General features: G+C 45.2%; 1 protein-coding gene across 5 annotated transcripts in view; it reads left to right on the forward strand.

Annotated features, from left to right (window-relative positions):
• Window positions 1-14756, forward strand: part of atm (ATM serine/threonine kinase) — a 43831-nt gene that overhangs the window by 28262 nt on the left and 813 nt on the right. For 3 of the 5 annotated variants that reach the window (XM_047806668.1, XM_047806671.1, XM_047806667.1), the window contains 29 exons: window positions 65-239; window positions 371-512; window positions 818-994; window positions 1419-1596; window positions 1735-1846; window positions 2200-2358; window positions 2574-2682; window positions 2761-2849; window positions 2965-3067; window positions 3160-3308; window positions 3707-3811; window positions 4597-4713; window positions 5462-5687; window positions 6080-6247; window positions 6469-6588; window positions 6797-7008; window positions 7122-7329; window positions 7494-7622; window positions 7798-7938; window positions 8020-8158; window positions 8308-8390; window positions 8525-8665; window positions 9534-9650; window positions 9906-10055; window positions 11537-11702; window positions 13491-13577; window positions 13657-13771; window positions 14380-14443; window positions 14555-14700. In XM_047806668.1, coding sequence (XP_047662624.1) covers window positions 65-239; window positions 371-512; window positions 818-994; window positions 1419-1596; window positions 1735-1846; window positions 2200-2358; window positions 2574-2682; window positions 2761-2849; window positions 2965-3067; window positions 3160-3308; window positions 3707-3811; window positions 4597-4713; window positions 5462-5687; window positions 6080-6247; window positions 6469-6588; window positions 6797-7008; window positions 7122-7329; window positions 7494-7622; window positions 7798-7938; window positions 8020-8158; window positions 8308-8390; window positions 8525-8665; window positions 9534-9650; window positions 9906-10055; window positions 11537-11702; window positions 13491-13577; window positions 13657-13771; window positions 14380-14443; window positions 14555-14700 — 4027 coding nt within the window. Of the gene's footprint in view, window positions 1-64; window positions 240-370; window positions 513-817; window positions 995-1418; window positions 1597-1734; window positions 1847-2199; window positions 2359-2573; window positions 2683-2760; window positions 2850-2964; window positions 3068-3159; window positions 3309-3706; window positions 3812-4596; window positions 4714-5461; window positions 5688-6079; window positions 6248-6468; window positions 6589-6796; window positions 7009-7121; window positions 7330-7493; window positions 7623-7797; window positions 7939-8019; window positions 8159-8307; window positions 8391-8524; window positions 8666-9533; window positions 9651-9905; window positions 10056-11536; window positions 11703-11946; window positions 11975-13490; window positions 13578-13656; window positions 13772-14379; window positions 14444-14554; window positions 14701-14756 lie in introns of all 5 variants that reach the window. The other 2 variants (XM_047806669.1, XM_047806670.1) reach the window with 2 other exon arrangements.

Raw genomic sequence — 14756 nt, forward strand, 5'->3', positions numbered from 1 at the left:
TAAGGAGAAATGGGCTACTGAATATTTCTTCACACATGTTTAACCTTCGCTTTTCTTCTCCCAGAGGCTGTTGGAGGTTGCTTGGGAGAACTCGGGCCTGTGGACTTGTCTACCATTGCACTGCATCATGGGAACGATCAGATTTACACCCAGGCAGCTTCGCTTTATCCTGAAAATGTTCATCATCAGTGGGTCTTCATCATCCTCAGCTGCATGAACAACGCACTGACGGACCACAGGTGACCTTCTGCATTAATCTGCCCAGACTGTACTGGGTTTATAGACTATATGGTTAAAGCATTCAGGTTGAGTGTATCCTATGTATCCTGTATCTAACCATGGTGTGTGTGTGTGTGTGTGTGTGTGTTAGTATCTCTATCCGTCAGGCTGCTGCTGTGTGTCTGAAGAACATTTTGGCCACTTCGTCCGGTTTGGATTTCTGGGAGATGCACAAGAGCCAGAGAGACCCGATGCTGCTTTACCTGAGTCCGTTTCGCTCAGCAAAGAGAAAAGTGAGTATCTCAGAGTGAGAGCTGGTGTTCCTATAATACAGCAGGGTCCAAAATTCAGACCACGTTTGCTTTTGGGAATCTTATATTAAGGCCAGTAGGAATTGGTTCAAGGAAATTAACCAATGACGAGGAACAGAAATTACGTGATTGCTTGAAGTTTCATGACAAAAGTATGTCACATCCATCAAAAACAGTGTCGTGTTGTCCAGTTGCTGTTTAAAGCAGTGTATCGTGTTATACAAACAGTAACTGGTTGTACGGTTGATCTTCTATCTCACTGTTTATCTTTCTGTTGCCGGTCCCAGGAGCAGACGTTGAGACCGGAGGTCACTTCAGCTTCCAGAGATGCAGTGGACAGTACAGAGTTATGGTTAGTGCAGCATGGAAAGCACCAGGAGTGGATAAGGAACCTTTGTATGGCTCTGCTGGATAGTGGAGGGGTCTGCAGTGAAGCCCTGCTCATGACCAGAGCACTTTGTGAGGTATTTCCACATCACCTTGACTGGTCATTTTTACTCACATTGATGCATAAAAAGCATTGCACTTCTCAACATAATGCTACCGCCACCGTGCTTTACTGCAGTGATGGTGTCAGGTTAAAGGAACTGTGGTGGGATTCCATAATTATTTAGGCCAAAGCACCTTTTTCAGTGTGTTCTGAGTCTCCAATGTGTCTTTTGACAAACCCAAAGTGTGTTTGTGAGTCAGTGCAGTAGGAAGGTCCTGTTGTACTGTGGAACCTGTGGACTGAGGGCACAAATTTAACACCCCTATAATTAGTGAGATTAATTCACTAGTTGATGATTATAAATATTAGAAATTTTTCTCTGACCCAAGGATTTGTTTGTCAGTGTTTCCAGAACTTAAGACGTAACCCGTTATCCTCAGTGAACCTTTCTTTTCCAGGTGAAAACAGATTTCTGCCAGAAGATGCTTCCTCTCTTCGTCCATGACATGCTGCTGCAAGACAGAGATGGCTCATGGAGGGATCTAATCTCCACACACATCCAACGCTTCTTCAGTAGCTGCTGCAGGTCGAATGTTTCCGGCAGCCGACCCAACACCCCCATGCCGTCCGATTCGGGTACAGCTTTCTATTTCATAATGTTTACGACCTCGACACTGTCATCGTGTCTATTTTATATAGCTGTCATTCTGCAGCCTGGATCCTGGAGAGGTAGATATTCAGACCGTCATATTAATCTCTGACATCTTTTCTCAGCAGGAGACACAGACGCTGGTGCTCAGAGCCAATCAGATACATGTTCTCTACGCACCATGCTAGCAGTTATCGACTACCTCAGACAGCAGAGACGACCGCTGGGACCGAGCAGGTGTTTATTCACGTTATTGTGAACGTGTCTCTCGTCCCTTTGTGTCACTTTAAGGGACATTTTCCCCGTGAAAGGCTTTAACAGTTACTAACATGGTGACAGTGGTGTTTAATTCAGTGTAGAAGTAAAGGACACAGTCAAATCTGTTATGGCAATATTTTATGGTCGTCATCAGAAATGCTTGAGTTTGCTGCAGCTTTTTTGTGATGGAAAATTGTGATGGAACTCTGATGGTTTTTAAGGTTTTTCAGTGAAAACTACTTGGTTATTATTTGCAGGTTAAAATCGGATGCTTCCTTTAACTTAACTGGTTCTACTGTTACTAATAATAAGGAATCTTAATACTGTTGTAGTGCTGAGTGTGGAACCGTGTGCGAGTCCAACTTCTGGCTGGATCTGAACTACCTGGAAGTGGCTCGAGCAGCACAGCTTTGCTCCGCCCATTTCACCGCCCTGCTGTACACCGAGATCTACGTGGACAACATCCGCAACGCCATGGAGGAGAAGCACAGGTACCGCTAGGAGGCCTTATGCTAGCCAGGGTGGATGTTCCTCTTAATTTGGTTATAGTAGTGCTCCTAATAATTAATCATACTCTCTCGTGTAGAGTCGGATAGCAGTGGGCGAGAGCGACGTCTCGTACCTCGTACCTTGCTCTCAATATTATTGACTTTATCGGTTAATCTTATGTGGATATTCCTTTCTTATATGGGTTACCTTTCTTCAGAGCTCAATCCGGAACATCACGCAGGATCACTTTTGATGACAGCAGTCAAAACCTGTCCATCAGCAGTATGTCTGAGAAGAGCGTAGAAGACTTGGGCATGAGCCTGCAGGTAACTCGTACGGTAATAGAGTCGGTTGGTGGTCTGAGGCGTTGGTGTGCACTGATTTACTGTGTGCACATTTTGCAGGACATCCTGATTGAGGTGTACAGGAGCATCGGGGAGCCTGATAGTCTGTATGGATGTGGAGGTGGCAAGCTGATTAATCCTCTCACTAGGTTTGACTTTATTTGTCACCTCACCTCATATGTGCAGATTTTGCTTTTGCTTCTAACAGCATTTGTTTTTATTTGAACATATTTCCATCTTTTTTCCCCATATTCTTTTTACCAGAATCAGGACGTATGAGCACGAGGCCATGTGGGGTAAAGCCCTGGCGTCCTATGACCTTCATGCCAATCTCCCTGAGGTGACGAGGCAGGTTGGAATAATGGAGGTGAAGAAGAACTTGTGCTGTCCTTCACACAGTGTCGAAACAGGGTTTATTTTACTCACTTACAGTTACTCAGCCATCATGTTGTGTTTTAGGGTTTGCAGAATTTAGGGCTGTGTGGGATCCTGAACACGTACCTGCAGGGTCTGAGAAGACACGGGGCCGAGTGGGCACCTGAGCTTCGAGAGTTTCACTTCCAGGCAGCCTGGAGGAACACGCAGTGGGACACGGATGTAGATGAGAGGTAAGAGTTTTTAAGTCGAAGATTCCTTCCTCTCTTTAGAGGCGATAGCTTCATATACAGCTCGTCTCTGTGTGATAGATGAACACACCACTGCACAAACATCAGTACATACTGTTTGTCATACACACACACACATTATTCATCTTTATCAGACCATCATATTAAAAACTACTGTAGACATTTTTCTCTCTTAAAAATCCAGCCTTATATTTTGGTGTATTTATATATAGTCCAGTCGTTACTATAGAAACAGTAACACAACAGAACGAACACGTCCACATTAATAAACAAGCCGCGCCGTTACACAAACATAATCAACACCTTCTGACCAATCAGGTTCGACGTCCTGACAACGCTGTGGTGTCATGATGATTAAATATATTTCACATGTTTTGCAGGAGTGAGAAACTGAATCCTGGCTTTAACGAGTCTGTGTTCACTGCTCTACAAGCGCTGAAGGACAAAGACTTCTTCATGTTTCAGCAAACACTGAAATACACCAGGTACACACACGAGCTGCATGAGCACAGGATCAGGAACATGTAAACATATCAAACTTACAGTGAGTGTGTGTGAGTGAGTGAGTGAGTATGTGTGTTGGTGGGTGTGAGTGTGTGGGTGTGTGTGGGTGTGGGTGTGTGTGGGTGGGTGTGTTATTGTGTGTGTGTGTGTGTGTGTGTGTGTGTGTGTGTGTGTGTGTGTGTGTGTGTGTGTGTGCATGCATGCATGTGTGTGTGTGTGTGTGTAAGGAGTGTGTAAGGAGTGTGAGTGAGTGAGTGAGTGGGTGTGTGGGTGTGTGTGTGTGTGAGTGTGTGTGTGTGTGTGTGAGAGTGTGTGTGTGTGTGTGAGTGTGAGTGTGTGGGTGTGTGTGTGTGTGTGTGTGTGTGTGTGTGTGTGTTATTGTGGGTGAGTGTGTGTGTGTGTGGTGTGTGTGTGTGTGTGTGTGTGAGTGTGTGTGTGTGTGTGTGTGTGTGTGTGAGTGTGTGTGATGTGAATGTGTGTGTGTGTGTGTGTGTGTGTGTGTGTGTGTGAGTGTGTGTGATGTGAATGTGTGAGTGTGTGTGATGTGAATGTGTTTTTGTGTGTGTGTGTGTGTGTGTGTGTGTGTGTGTGTGTGTGTGTGTGAGTGTGTGTGATGTGAATGTGTGTGACTAAGGGAAAAGAGACCCTGATGACCTTTCCAGCTCTCCTCACTGTCCACTGAAGGTTCTCACCACCCAGACAGTGACCCAGCAGCAGGATGTTCTTCTCTCTCTCCCATATGACTGTGTGTGTGTTTGTCCCCCAGAGGCAGTGTGGTGGAGGCGCTTTGTCGTGGCAGTCTGGAGGCAGTCTCTTCTCTCTATCCGGCTCTACGCAGCTTACAGATGATCGAAGAAATCCAAAGTGCCAAACAGTTTTTTAGGTACTTAAAAAAAATCAGTTACAAAAAGATTTTTCCTCCATTATTACAGATAAACAGAAGGACCTTCAAATGTTCCTTTGTTTTGTCCGAAGTAACAGAAATCTGTGTGTGTTTAAACACCGACTCCATTATTACATGCTGTAGTATTTTATACAGTTTATTTATTATGGTGAGAAACATTTCACATTATGTATTAGTAAAGTTTTCTGTTGTTCTTTGTTTGAATGGATTCGAGATGATGACACACAGAGGGACAAATTATTAGAGTCATAGTCGTTTAGAGATAACAGGATTTATTACAGCCCAAATTTACTGAAACAGGATTAAAGAGTCAGCAGAAACGTTTTGGACGAAAAGACGACGGTTTCGTTTCCTTTTTCTAGCTTACAATTTAATAATTCATTATTGATTAATTAAGGAAACAAAAGAGAATATGATCTGGTGTGTACACGAGGCGGTGTGGACGGCCTTTATTGGACCGTGATCAGTGACACAGTGGTGTGTTGTGACCCAAACTGAAACACAGGTTTTTATGGCGTTACTTCCTGTTATCATCAGAGACGCTTTTGGGGTCTCGTTCTCTATACTGGAGTTATAATAAGACAGAAAATACAGTTTGTCATGTTACTTATAAACCAAAACATTCTGGGAGACTGTGTTTATAACAAGGTAGATTGTGTGTGTGTGTTTGTGTGTGTGTCTGTGTGTGTGTCTGTGTTTGTGTGTGTGTGTAATCTGTCTTTGTTAGTGAATCCAGACAGCTGGATTTCTACAGGAAGTGGCATCAGCACTTAGATCTGTTGACAGACAGTGACTTCAGCCTGGTGGAGCCGATCCTGGCGCTGCGTTCATCCATCCAGGAGACGCTTCTTAAATGTGAGACCGATTCAGACAGGAGGAGCTTCCTGAGCTCCACCTACTCCTCACACCTGATGGAGCTGTGCAGACTGGCACGTGCTGCAGGCAACACCCAGGTCTGTAAGAGAGCTTTGTGCATCATGCTATATATATTTATATATTTATATATTTATATACATACACACATATATCCATTTTTGTATTGTATGTATTTCTTTGCTGTGTGCAAATGTTTTTATTTAAAGTAAAAAAAAAGTGTGTGTGTGTGTGTGTATATGTATATGGTGGGGTGTGGGTGTTTGTGTGGGTGTGTGTATATGTATGTGGTGGTGTGTGGGTGTGTGTGTGTGTATATGTATGTGGTGGTGTGTGTGTGTGTATATGTATGTGGTGGTGTGGGTGTGTGTATATGTATGTGGTGGTGTATGTGGGTGTGTGTGTGCGTGTGTGTGTGTATATGTATGTGGTGGGGTGTGTGTGTGTGCGCGTGTGTGTGTGTGTTTTGTAGCTGGCGGAGAAAGCGGTGTTTCAGATGAAGCAGCAGAACACGGTGAATGTGAGCACTGCTACTTCCTGGGCGTGGCAGCTGGAGGAGGCTCAAGTGTTCTGGGTGAAGAAGGAACAAGGACTTGCTCTGGGATTACTGAAACAAATGATCGATAAACTGGAGGATCTGGTGAGTCGAAGCTGAAGCTCAGGTCTGTCTCACCTTCTGATGTCAAAACCAAAGTGCGTCATTTGATCGGACTTTTATTTCCCTAAGATCGTATAAATTGTCATTATTTATCATTTTGCCTTTATGAGAAGAAAGAGTGAGACAGAGGAATGACAGTGGGCTGAACCATGTGTGTGTGTGTGTGTGTGCGTGTGTGTGTGTGTGTGTGTGTGTGTTTCCAGGTGGAAGTGAACTACACTGTAGTGCCAGTGTACACTGAGTGTTTAAGGCTGTGTGGCTCGTGGCTCGCTGAGACGTGTTTAGAGAGTCCTGCTGTTATATTAGAAACCTACCTGGAGAGAGTGAGTCATTCTGTTCTTATAAAGCTTCATAAGCCCTGAAAATATACAGTCATGTGACATAGAACATCTATGTCAAACCCCAAAAGTCTTCAGTGTGCAGCAAACACTAAACAAGTGACTGTTCCAATCCGTTCAGAGCGGAAAGTTCATCAGACCAAAAGGATAAAACACAATAAAATGTTTTGTTATTTTATTTTCTCCTCTCCAGGCTGTCACCGTGGGACAGGGCGACTCTTCCGAACCCAAACTGCAGAGCCTGAAGACTCAGTCTTTCCTCTCACTTGCTCGTTTCTCTGACGCTCAGTATCAGAGCATCCAGAACTACATGAAGTCCTCAGAGTTTGAGAACAAGCAGGCGCTGCTGGAGAAGGCCAGAGAGGAAGTGGAGCTGATGAAGGAGAGAAAAGTCCTCGATAATCGGTCAACTTTATTTAACTTCAGTTATTTCCTAATGGTGTAATTTTGTAATTTACTCCCAGATTAAACAGTCGCTCTGTGGGGTTCGGTGTGTGTTGGTATCTGTTGCTGTGCAGGTACACAGTGAAGGTGCAGAGGGAACTGAAGCTGGACGTCCGTGCGTTAGACAACTTGAAGGCCGACCGCAGACGTTTCCTGCTGAAGGCGGTGGAGAATTATACACGCTGTCTGGCGCTGGGCGAAGAACACGACACTTGGGTGTTTCGGCTGGCGTCGCTTTGGCTGGAGAACGTCGACATGAAGGACGTCAACAACCTGATGAAAGTGTGTCCAGAGATTTCAGCAGGCGTTTGTCTGCATTTCTACTGTTCTATATAATCTGTACTGAACCTGGTAGATAGCAGCAGCACTGATCTAATGCAATGCTCTTATTTTGTATATTATTCGCATACGTTTGAGTTTACATCGTGTCTGCTTTCACATATCAGGAAGCTGTGGAAAAGATCCCATCCTACAAGTTCCTGCCTCTCATGTACCAGCTTGCTGCCCGCATGGGCACCAAAGTCTCCAGTCTGGTCTTTCCAGAGGATGTGGGATTCCACAATGTTCTTAACAAGGTATCTTATAGGAAAAATAGCATTATTAGATTTTTGTCATCATTATTATTCCTCCCTCCCTCCCTTTCTTCCTTCCTTCCTAAACGTACGTATTGTTTATACTGATATATAGAAGTAATATTATCAGTAGAAACAGATTAATGCTGATTTCTTTATCACCCCTCAAACTGCACAGCTGATCTGTAGGTCATCCATGGACCATCCTCATCACACACTCTTCATCATCCTTGCTCTGGTCAATGCCAACAAGGACGAGTGCTTTTCCCGCAGCCGACTGTCCAAGAGCGGCACGCGGCAGCCTTCACCGCTCGACCTGGTGATTCTAACACCCAATAATACCAGTTTAGCGAGATCTATTAGAAAGAGTTACTGATTGGGTGGAGTTTCCATTCCGCAGGAGCGAGCTGACGTGGCACAGAACATCCTCAATAGGATCAAGAAGAAGAAGGCACATCTGATCCGCAGTATTGAGACCCTCTGCCACGCCTACATCACCCTCGCATACATGGATGCAAGCAAACACAAAACTGAGAAGAGTGAGTCACTTCTGTTCAAACTCTAATCACTGTTATAGAACAGAACAGATTTGTGTGTAGATCTGGTCATAAAGGATGTAAATATAACTGGCACATTATTAATGTGAGGAAATAACAGCAACACGGCCGTGTTTGGTGTGTTGGTACAGAAGCCATCCTCATCCCAAAAGATCAGCCCATCACGCAGATCAAAGACCTGGATGATGTCGTAATCCCCACAATGGAGATCAAGGTACGTGAGAGACGTCACATTTTTTATATAAAATCCTGAACCAGAATCTCGGAGGTTCGTCCCCTTTAACACATGGGCTTTAATCTGTCCACTGATATAAGAACCTTCACTCTTCTTTGTGTGCTGTTACACAGGTTGATCCATCAGGGAGGTACGAGGACCTGGTGACTGTCAGACGTTTTAAACCACACTTCCACCTGGCTGGAGGCGTCAACTTGCCCAAGATCCTGGACTGTGAGGGTTCAGATGGACAGAGCAGGAGACAGCTGGTGAAGGTGAGACTGCTGAACACGCGCACACACACACACACACACACACACACACACTCACACACACGCACACACACACACACGCACGCACACACACGTGCACACACTCATGCACACACATTCATACGCACACACTCACACGCACACACACACACACACACACACACACACACAAACACACGCACGCACACACACTCACGCACACACACACACACACACACACACACACACACACACACACACTCACACAGTCACGCATGCTCACGCACACGCTCACACACTCTCTCACACATACACACAAACACACACACTCTCACACACATACACACAAACACTCACACACATGCACACACACACACACACACACACACTTACACCCACAATAACACACCCACACACTCACACACACACACACCCACACACTCTCACACACACACACACACCCACAACACACCCACACACTCTCACACACACACACCCACCAACACACACTTACACACTCACGCATGCTCACACACACACACACACACACACACACACACACACACACACACACACGGACTCATACGCACACACACACATGCGCACACACACTCGCTCATGCTCATGCGCACACACACACACTCACACTTTCTCACACACATGCACACACACACAAATTCCTCAAATTCTTCATGTGCTAAGAACTCTTCATTCTATTTTCCTCCGTCTTTGTTTTTCTGCCCCTTCTTCTGCATTTGTTTTCATCTATTTTACTCCTTTTTTTCTTCTTTTTTTTTCTTCTTTCATCAAATCTTTTCATCATCTTTATTTTTCCTTCTTTTTTTTTCTTCTTCCTTTTTCTAAACTCTTCTTCTTCCTCGTGTGTGTCCAGGGGCAGGATGATCTGAGGCAGGATGCAGTGATGCAGCAGGTATTTCAGATGTGCTCCACACTGCTGCAGCGCAACGCTGACACGCGCAGGAGGAAACTCAACATCCGCTGCTACAAGGTCCAGCCTCACAATACAATCTCTGCTGTTCTCTTTTCTCACCTTCATTTGAGTTTGGTTTTCAGTCTTTAAAATGAACTCTAGTGTATAAAACATCTCCCACACTTCGAGCTAATCGTGTACATTAGTTCAGAAATGTCTTCTTTTGATACGGATTAAAGCTCCAGAAAGCGACGTTACTGTAAATGAGGACATGGAATGTGTTCAGTAGTAAAGTCCAAGCTGAAAGTCTTGTTGTTGTGTGTTGTGTGTCAGGTGGTGCCTTTCTCTCAGCGCAGTGGTGTTCTGGAGTGGTGCTCAGGTACTGTACCAATAGGAGAGTTCCTGGTGGACCCTCAGAAGGGAGCACACAAACGTTTCCGTCCTCAGGACTGGAGCAGCATGAACTGTCGCAGGAAAATGATGGTACGTGCTAAAGCTTTCATCTTAACTCCGAACACGAAGCTCAGAATAGATATTTTAGTTTGTGTTGTTAATGTACAACGTGGACCTCGATGTGGTTCATTTCCAAAAGATTTCTCCAGGAGATTCTTTCACTCTCGTCCTCGTGAGCGCTCACGTATCAGATCTGCTTGAGAAAAGAACTGGACTTCAATACAAACATCAGAAAATGTCACTCATCTCTAAACTAAAGCTCCACCATGAAAAAAATAAATAAATAAATACTGCTCTTTAATTTGTGTGCTTTGCTCCTTCAGCACTCTAGTATATAAAATCTAGTATTGCAGCACTGCTGTTATTGTCCTCTGTTTGATATACTGTATGACTTTGTCCGTATTTCCTCATTTGTAAGTCGCTGTGGATAAAAGCATCAAATAAACACACAAATATAATCAATACAAATTTACTTAAACAATAAAGTTCCTGCCTTTAATTAACACCAGTGATCACGGCTTGTTTCAGGACAATTCGCTAATAATAATAACGTGTCTGTGATCCTCACATTAAGCGTCATGAAGAGCGGTGTTAGGAGCTGTGTTAGGAGCTGTGTTAGGAGCTGTGTTAGGAGCGGTGTTAGGAGAGGTGCTAGGAGCGGTGTTAGGATGCTGTGTTAGGATGCGGTGTTAGGAGAGGTGTTAGGAGCTGTGTTAGGAGCGGTGTTAGGAGAGGTGTTAGGAGCTGTGTTAGGAGCGGTGTTAGGAGAGGTGTTAGGAGCTGTGTTAGGAGAGGTGTTATGAGCTGTGTTAGGAGCTGTGTTAGGAGCTGTGTTAGGAGAGGTGCTAGGAGCAGTGTTAGGATGCTGTGTTAGGATGCTGTGTTAGGATGCGGTGTTAGGAGAGGTGTTAGGAGCGGTGTTAGGAGCTGTGTTAGGAGCTGTGTTAGGAGCGGTGTTAGGAGCGGTGTTAGGAGCTGTGTTAGGAGAGGTGTTAGGAGAGGTGTTAGGAGCTGTGTTAGGAGCTGTGTTAGGAGAGGTGTTAGGAGCGGTGTTAGGAGCTGTGTTAGGAGCTGTGTTAGGAGCTGTGTTAGGAGAGGTGCTAGGAGCAGTGTTAGGATGCTGTGTTAGGATGCTGTGTTAGGATGCGGTGTTAGGAGAGGTGTTAGGAGCAGTGTTAGGAGCTGTGTTAGGAGCTGTGTTAGGAGCGGTGTTAGGAGCGGTGTTAGGAGCTGTGTTAGGAGCTGTGTTAGGAGAGGTGCTAGGAGCAGTGTTAGGATGCTGTGTTAGGATGCTGTGTTAGGATGCTGTGTTAGGATGCTGTGTTAGGAGAGGTGTTAGGAGCTGTGTTAGGAGAGGTGTTAGGAGCTGTGTTAGGAGCGGTGTTAGGAGAGGTGTTAGGAGCTGTGTTAGGATGCTGTGTTAGGAGCTGTGTTAGGAGAGGTGTTAGGAGCTGTGCTGCTGTAACAAATAATAATGTTGTAACTGTGAGATTTATGTGATTGTCTTATAGGAAGCTCAGAAGATGGAATTTGACCAGAAGCTGCAGGCGTACATGGAGGTGTGCCAAAACTTTCGCCCAGTTTTCCGTTATTTCTGCATGGAGAGATTCCTGGACCCCGCTGTATGGATGGAGAAAAGGCTGGCGTACACACACAGTGTGGCTACGTCCTCTATAGGTATGGACACACAGTGTGGCTACGTCCTCTATAGGTATGGACACACAGTGTGGCTACGTCCTCTATAGGTATGGGGACACAGTGTGGCTACGTCCTCTATAGGTATGGACACACAGTGTGGCTACGTCCTCTATAGGTATGGACACACAGTGTGGCTACGTCCTCTATAGGTATGGACACACAGTGTGGCTACGTCCTCTATAGGTATGGACACACAGTGTGGCTACGTCCTCTATAGGTATGGACACACAGTGTGGCTACGTCCTCTATAGGTATGGGGACACAGTGTGGCTACGTCCTCTATAGGTATGGACACACAGTGTGGCTATGTCCTCTATAGGTATGGACACACAGTGTGACTGTGGGATTGACACATGGCTGATCTGTAAGATTTCTGACTGCTCTTGACTGTGTCTGTTACTAAACACGTGACTGTGTGTCTGTTACTAAACACGTGACTGTGTGTCGGTTACTAAACACGTGACTGTGTGTCGGTTACTAAACACGTGACAGTGTTTCGGTTGCTTAACACGTGACAGTGTGTCTGTTGCTGGAGACGTGACTGTGTGTCTGTTGCTAGACACGTGACTGTGTGTCTGTTGCTAAACACGTGGCAGTGTGTCGGTTACTAAACACGTGACTGTGTGTCTGTTACTAAACACGTGACTGTGTCTGTTAGTAAACACGTGACTGTGTGTCTGTTACTAAACACGTGACTGTGTGTCTGTTACTAAACACGTGACTGTGTGTCTGTTACTAAACACGTGACTGTGTGTCTGTTACTAAACACGTGACTGTGTGTCTGTTACTAAACACGTGACTGTGTGTCTGTTACTAAACACGTGACTGTGTCTGTTAGTAAACACGTGACTGTGTGTCTGTTACTAAACACGTGACTGGGTGTCTGTTACTAAACACGTGACTGGGTGTCTGTTACGAAACACGTGACTGTGTCTGTTACTAAACACGTGACTGGGTGTCTGTTACTAAACACGTGACTGGGTGTCTGTTACGAAACACGTGACTGGGTGTCTGTTACGAAACACATGACTGTGTCTGTTACTAAACACGTGACTGTGTGTCTGTTGCTAAACACGTGACTGTGTGTCTGTTGCTAGACACGTGACTGTGTGTCTGTTGCTAGACACGTGACTGTGTGTCTGTTACTAAACACGTGACTGTGTCTGTTACTAAACACGTGACTGTGTCTGTTACTAAACACGTGACTGTGTGTCTGTTACTAAACACGTGACTGTGTCTGTTACTAAACACGTGACTGTGTGTCTGTTACTAAACACGTGACTGGGTGTCTGTTACTAAACACGTGACTGCGTGTGTTAGTAAACACGTGACTGCGTGTGTTAGTAAACACGTGACTGTGTCTGTTAGTAAACACGTGGCTGTGTGTCTGTTACTAGACACGTGACTGTGTCTGTTACTAAACACGTGACTGTGTGTCTGTTACTAAACACGTGACTGTGTGTCTGTTACTAAACACGTGACTGTGTGTCTGTTATTAAAACTCTACCATAAAACATTTAAACACTGGGCCTTTTCACACTCAGCACCACAATGTGAGGTCCACACGCCGAGTGAAACACGTCTGTAACGTCACGTGTGAAACCGTCCTGTACTCAGGGGTAAAACCCGAGAGTAAGTTCAGTGTGATGACATTTTCTGTTGCATCTTTTACTCCTGCTGAAAAAACACTGGGTTCATTGTTTGGACATTTTGAAGCCCTGATTGTGGATGATTTGTTTATTCTTTCTTATCGGTGGTTCCTCACAGTGGGCTACATCGTGGGGTTGGGTGATCGACACATCCAGAACATTCTGATAGACGAGCAGACGGCCGAGCTGGTGCACATAGACCTGGGTGAGTGTTGGGGCAAAAAACTAAGCGCTTCCTGTTTGGTCTGTCATTCTGCTTTAAACTGACGTGATTCGTTTGGCAGGAGTTGCCTTTGAGCAAGGGAAGATCTTACCCACTCCAGAGACGGTGCCCTTCAGGCTGTCCAGAGACATTGTGGATGGGATGGGCATCAACGGTGTGGAGGGAGTCTTCAGAAGGTCAGCTTTTTATCTGCTTTGAGGTTTTAATTCCACCTCCATGGCATGCAGCGTGAAGAACAAGTGAAGACCATGTGAGAGACTTCATGAGCTGTTATGGTTTTATTAGAACTGCAGCACTTCATATGGAAAATATGGCATCGGATCATCGGGCTGGTTTGTAGCTCATGGTGCTGTCACCAAGTCCACCTACAAAACAGCGACATGACTTCCTTCTGCCAGGACCATAACCAAACATGTAGATGGTTGTAGGCCACAAAAGCTGTGTCCAGATTTGAAGCCCACATTCATGTTTAGAAGGAACATACGATTGGAGAGTTCTGACTTCTTTTGTTCAGTATCACTGCAGAGTTTCTGGAGATTTGGGCCAAGACACATTACATCATTGCAACACTTTCAGCTAAAGCACATTTTATACATTCTGAAGAACATTGTACAAAATGGTGGAAGTAACACTTTGCTGCCTTCAAAACCCATTGAGTAAAAACTCACAGCTGTGTCGTGTTAATACAGTCACTGTAACATTCATCCACATAAAGAAGATTGTAGGCCATGTCACGTTATTAGGCAGTTATTAATGAAGGTTTATCTGCTGTCTGTTAACTCAGGTGCTGTGAGAAGACCATGGAGGTCATGAGGAACTCTCAGGAGGTTCTTTTGACCATAGTGGAGGTGAGGGGGGAGGGCAGTCAGGTCATCCACACAATCTGGAACCATAGTTCAGCCCTAATGTGCGTGTGTGTGTGTGTGTGTGCGTGTGTGTGTGTGTGTTTTGATTTGCAGGTGTTGCTGTATGACCCCTTGTTCGACTGGACCATGAACCCCCTTAAAGCCTTCTATCTGCAGCAGCAGGACGAGCAGGCCGAGCTAAACGCCACCCTGAACCCCACACCAGCAGGAGAGGAAGCCGAAACCCACCGCAGACACAGGTTTAACACCCAGACTATAGAAAAATATCATCCTGATATTAATACATCTTTATTAT

The sequence above is a fragment of the Tachysurus fulvidraco genome, chromosome 22, assembly GCF_022655615.1.
Source record: "Tachysurus fulvidraco isolate hzauxx_2018 chromosome 22, HZAU_PFXX_2.0, whole genome shotgun sequence".
Classification (NCBI taxonomy): Eukaryota; Metazoa; Chordata; class Actinopteri; order Siluriformes; family Bagridae; genus Tachysurus; species Tachysurus fulvidraco.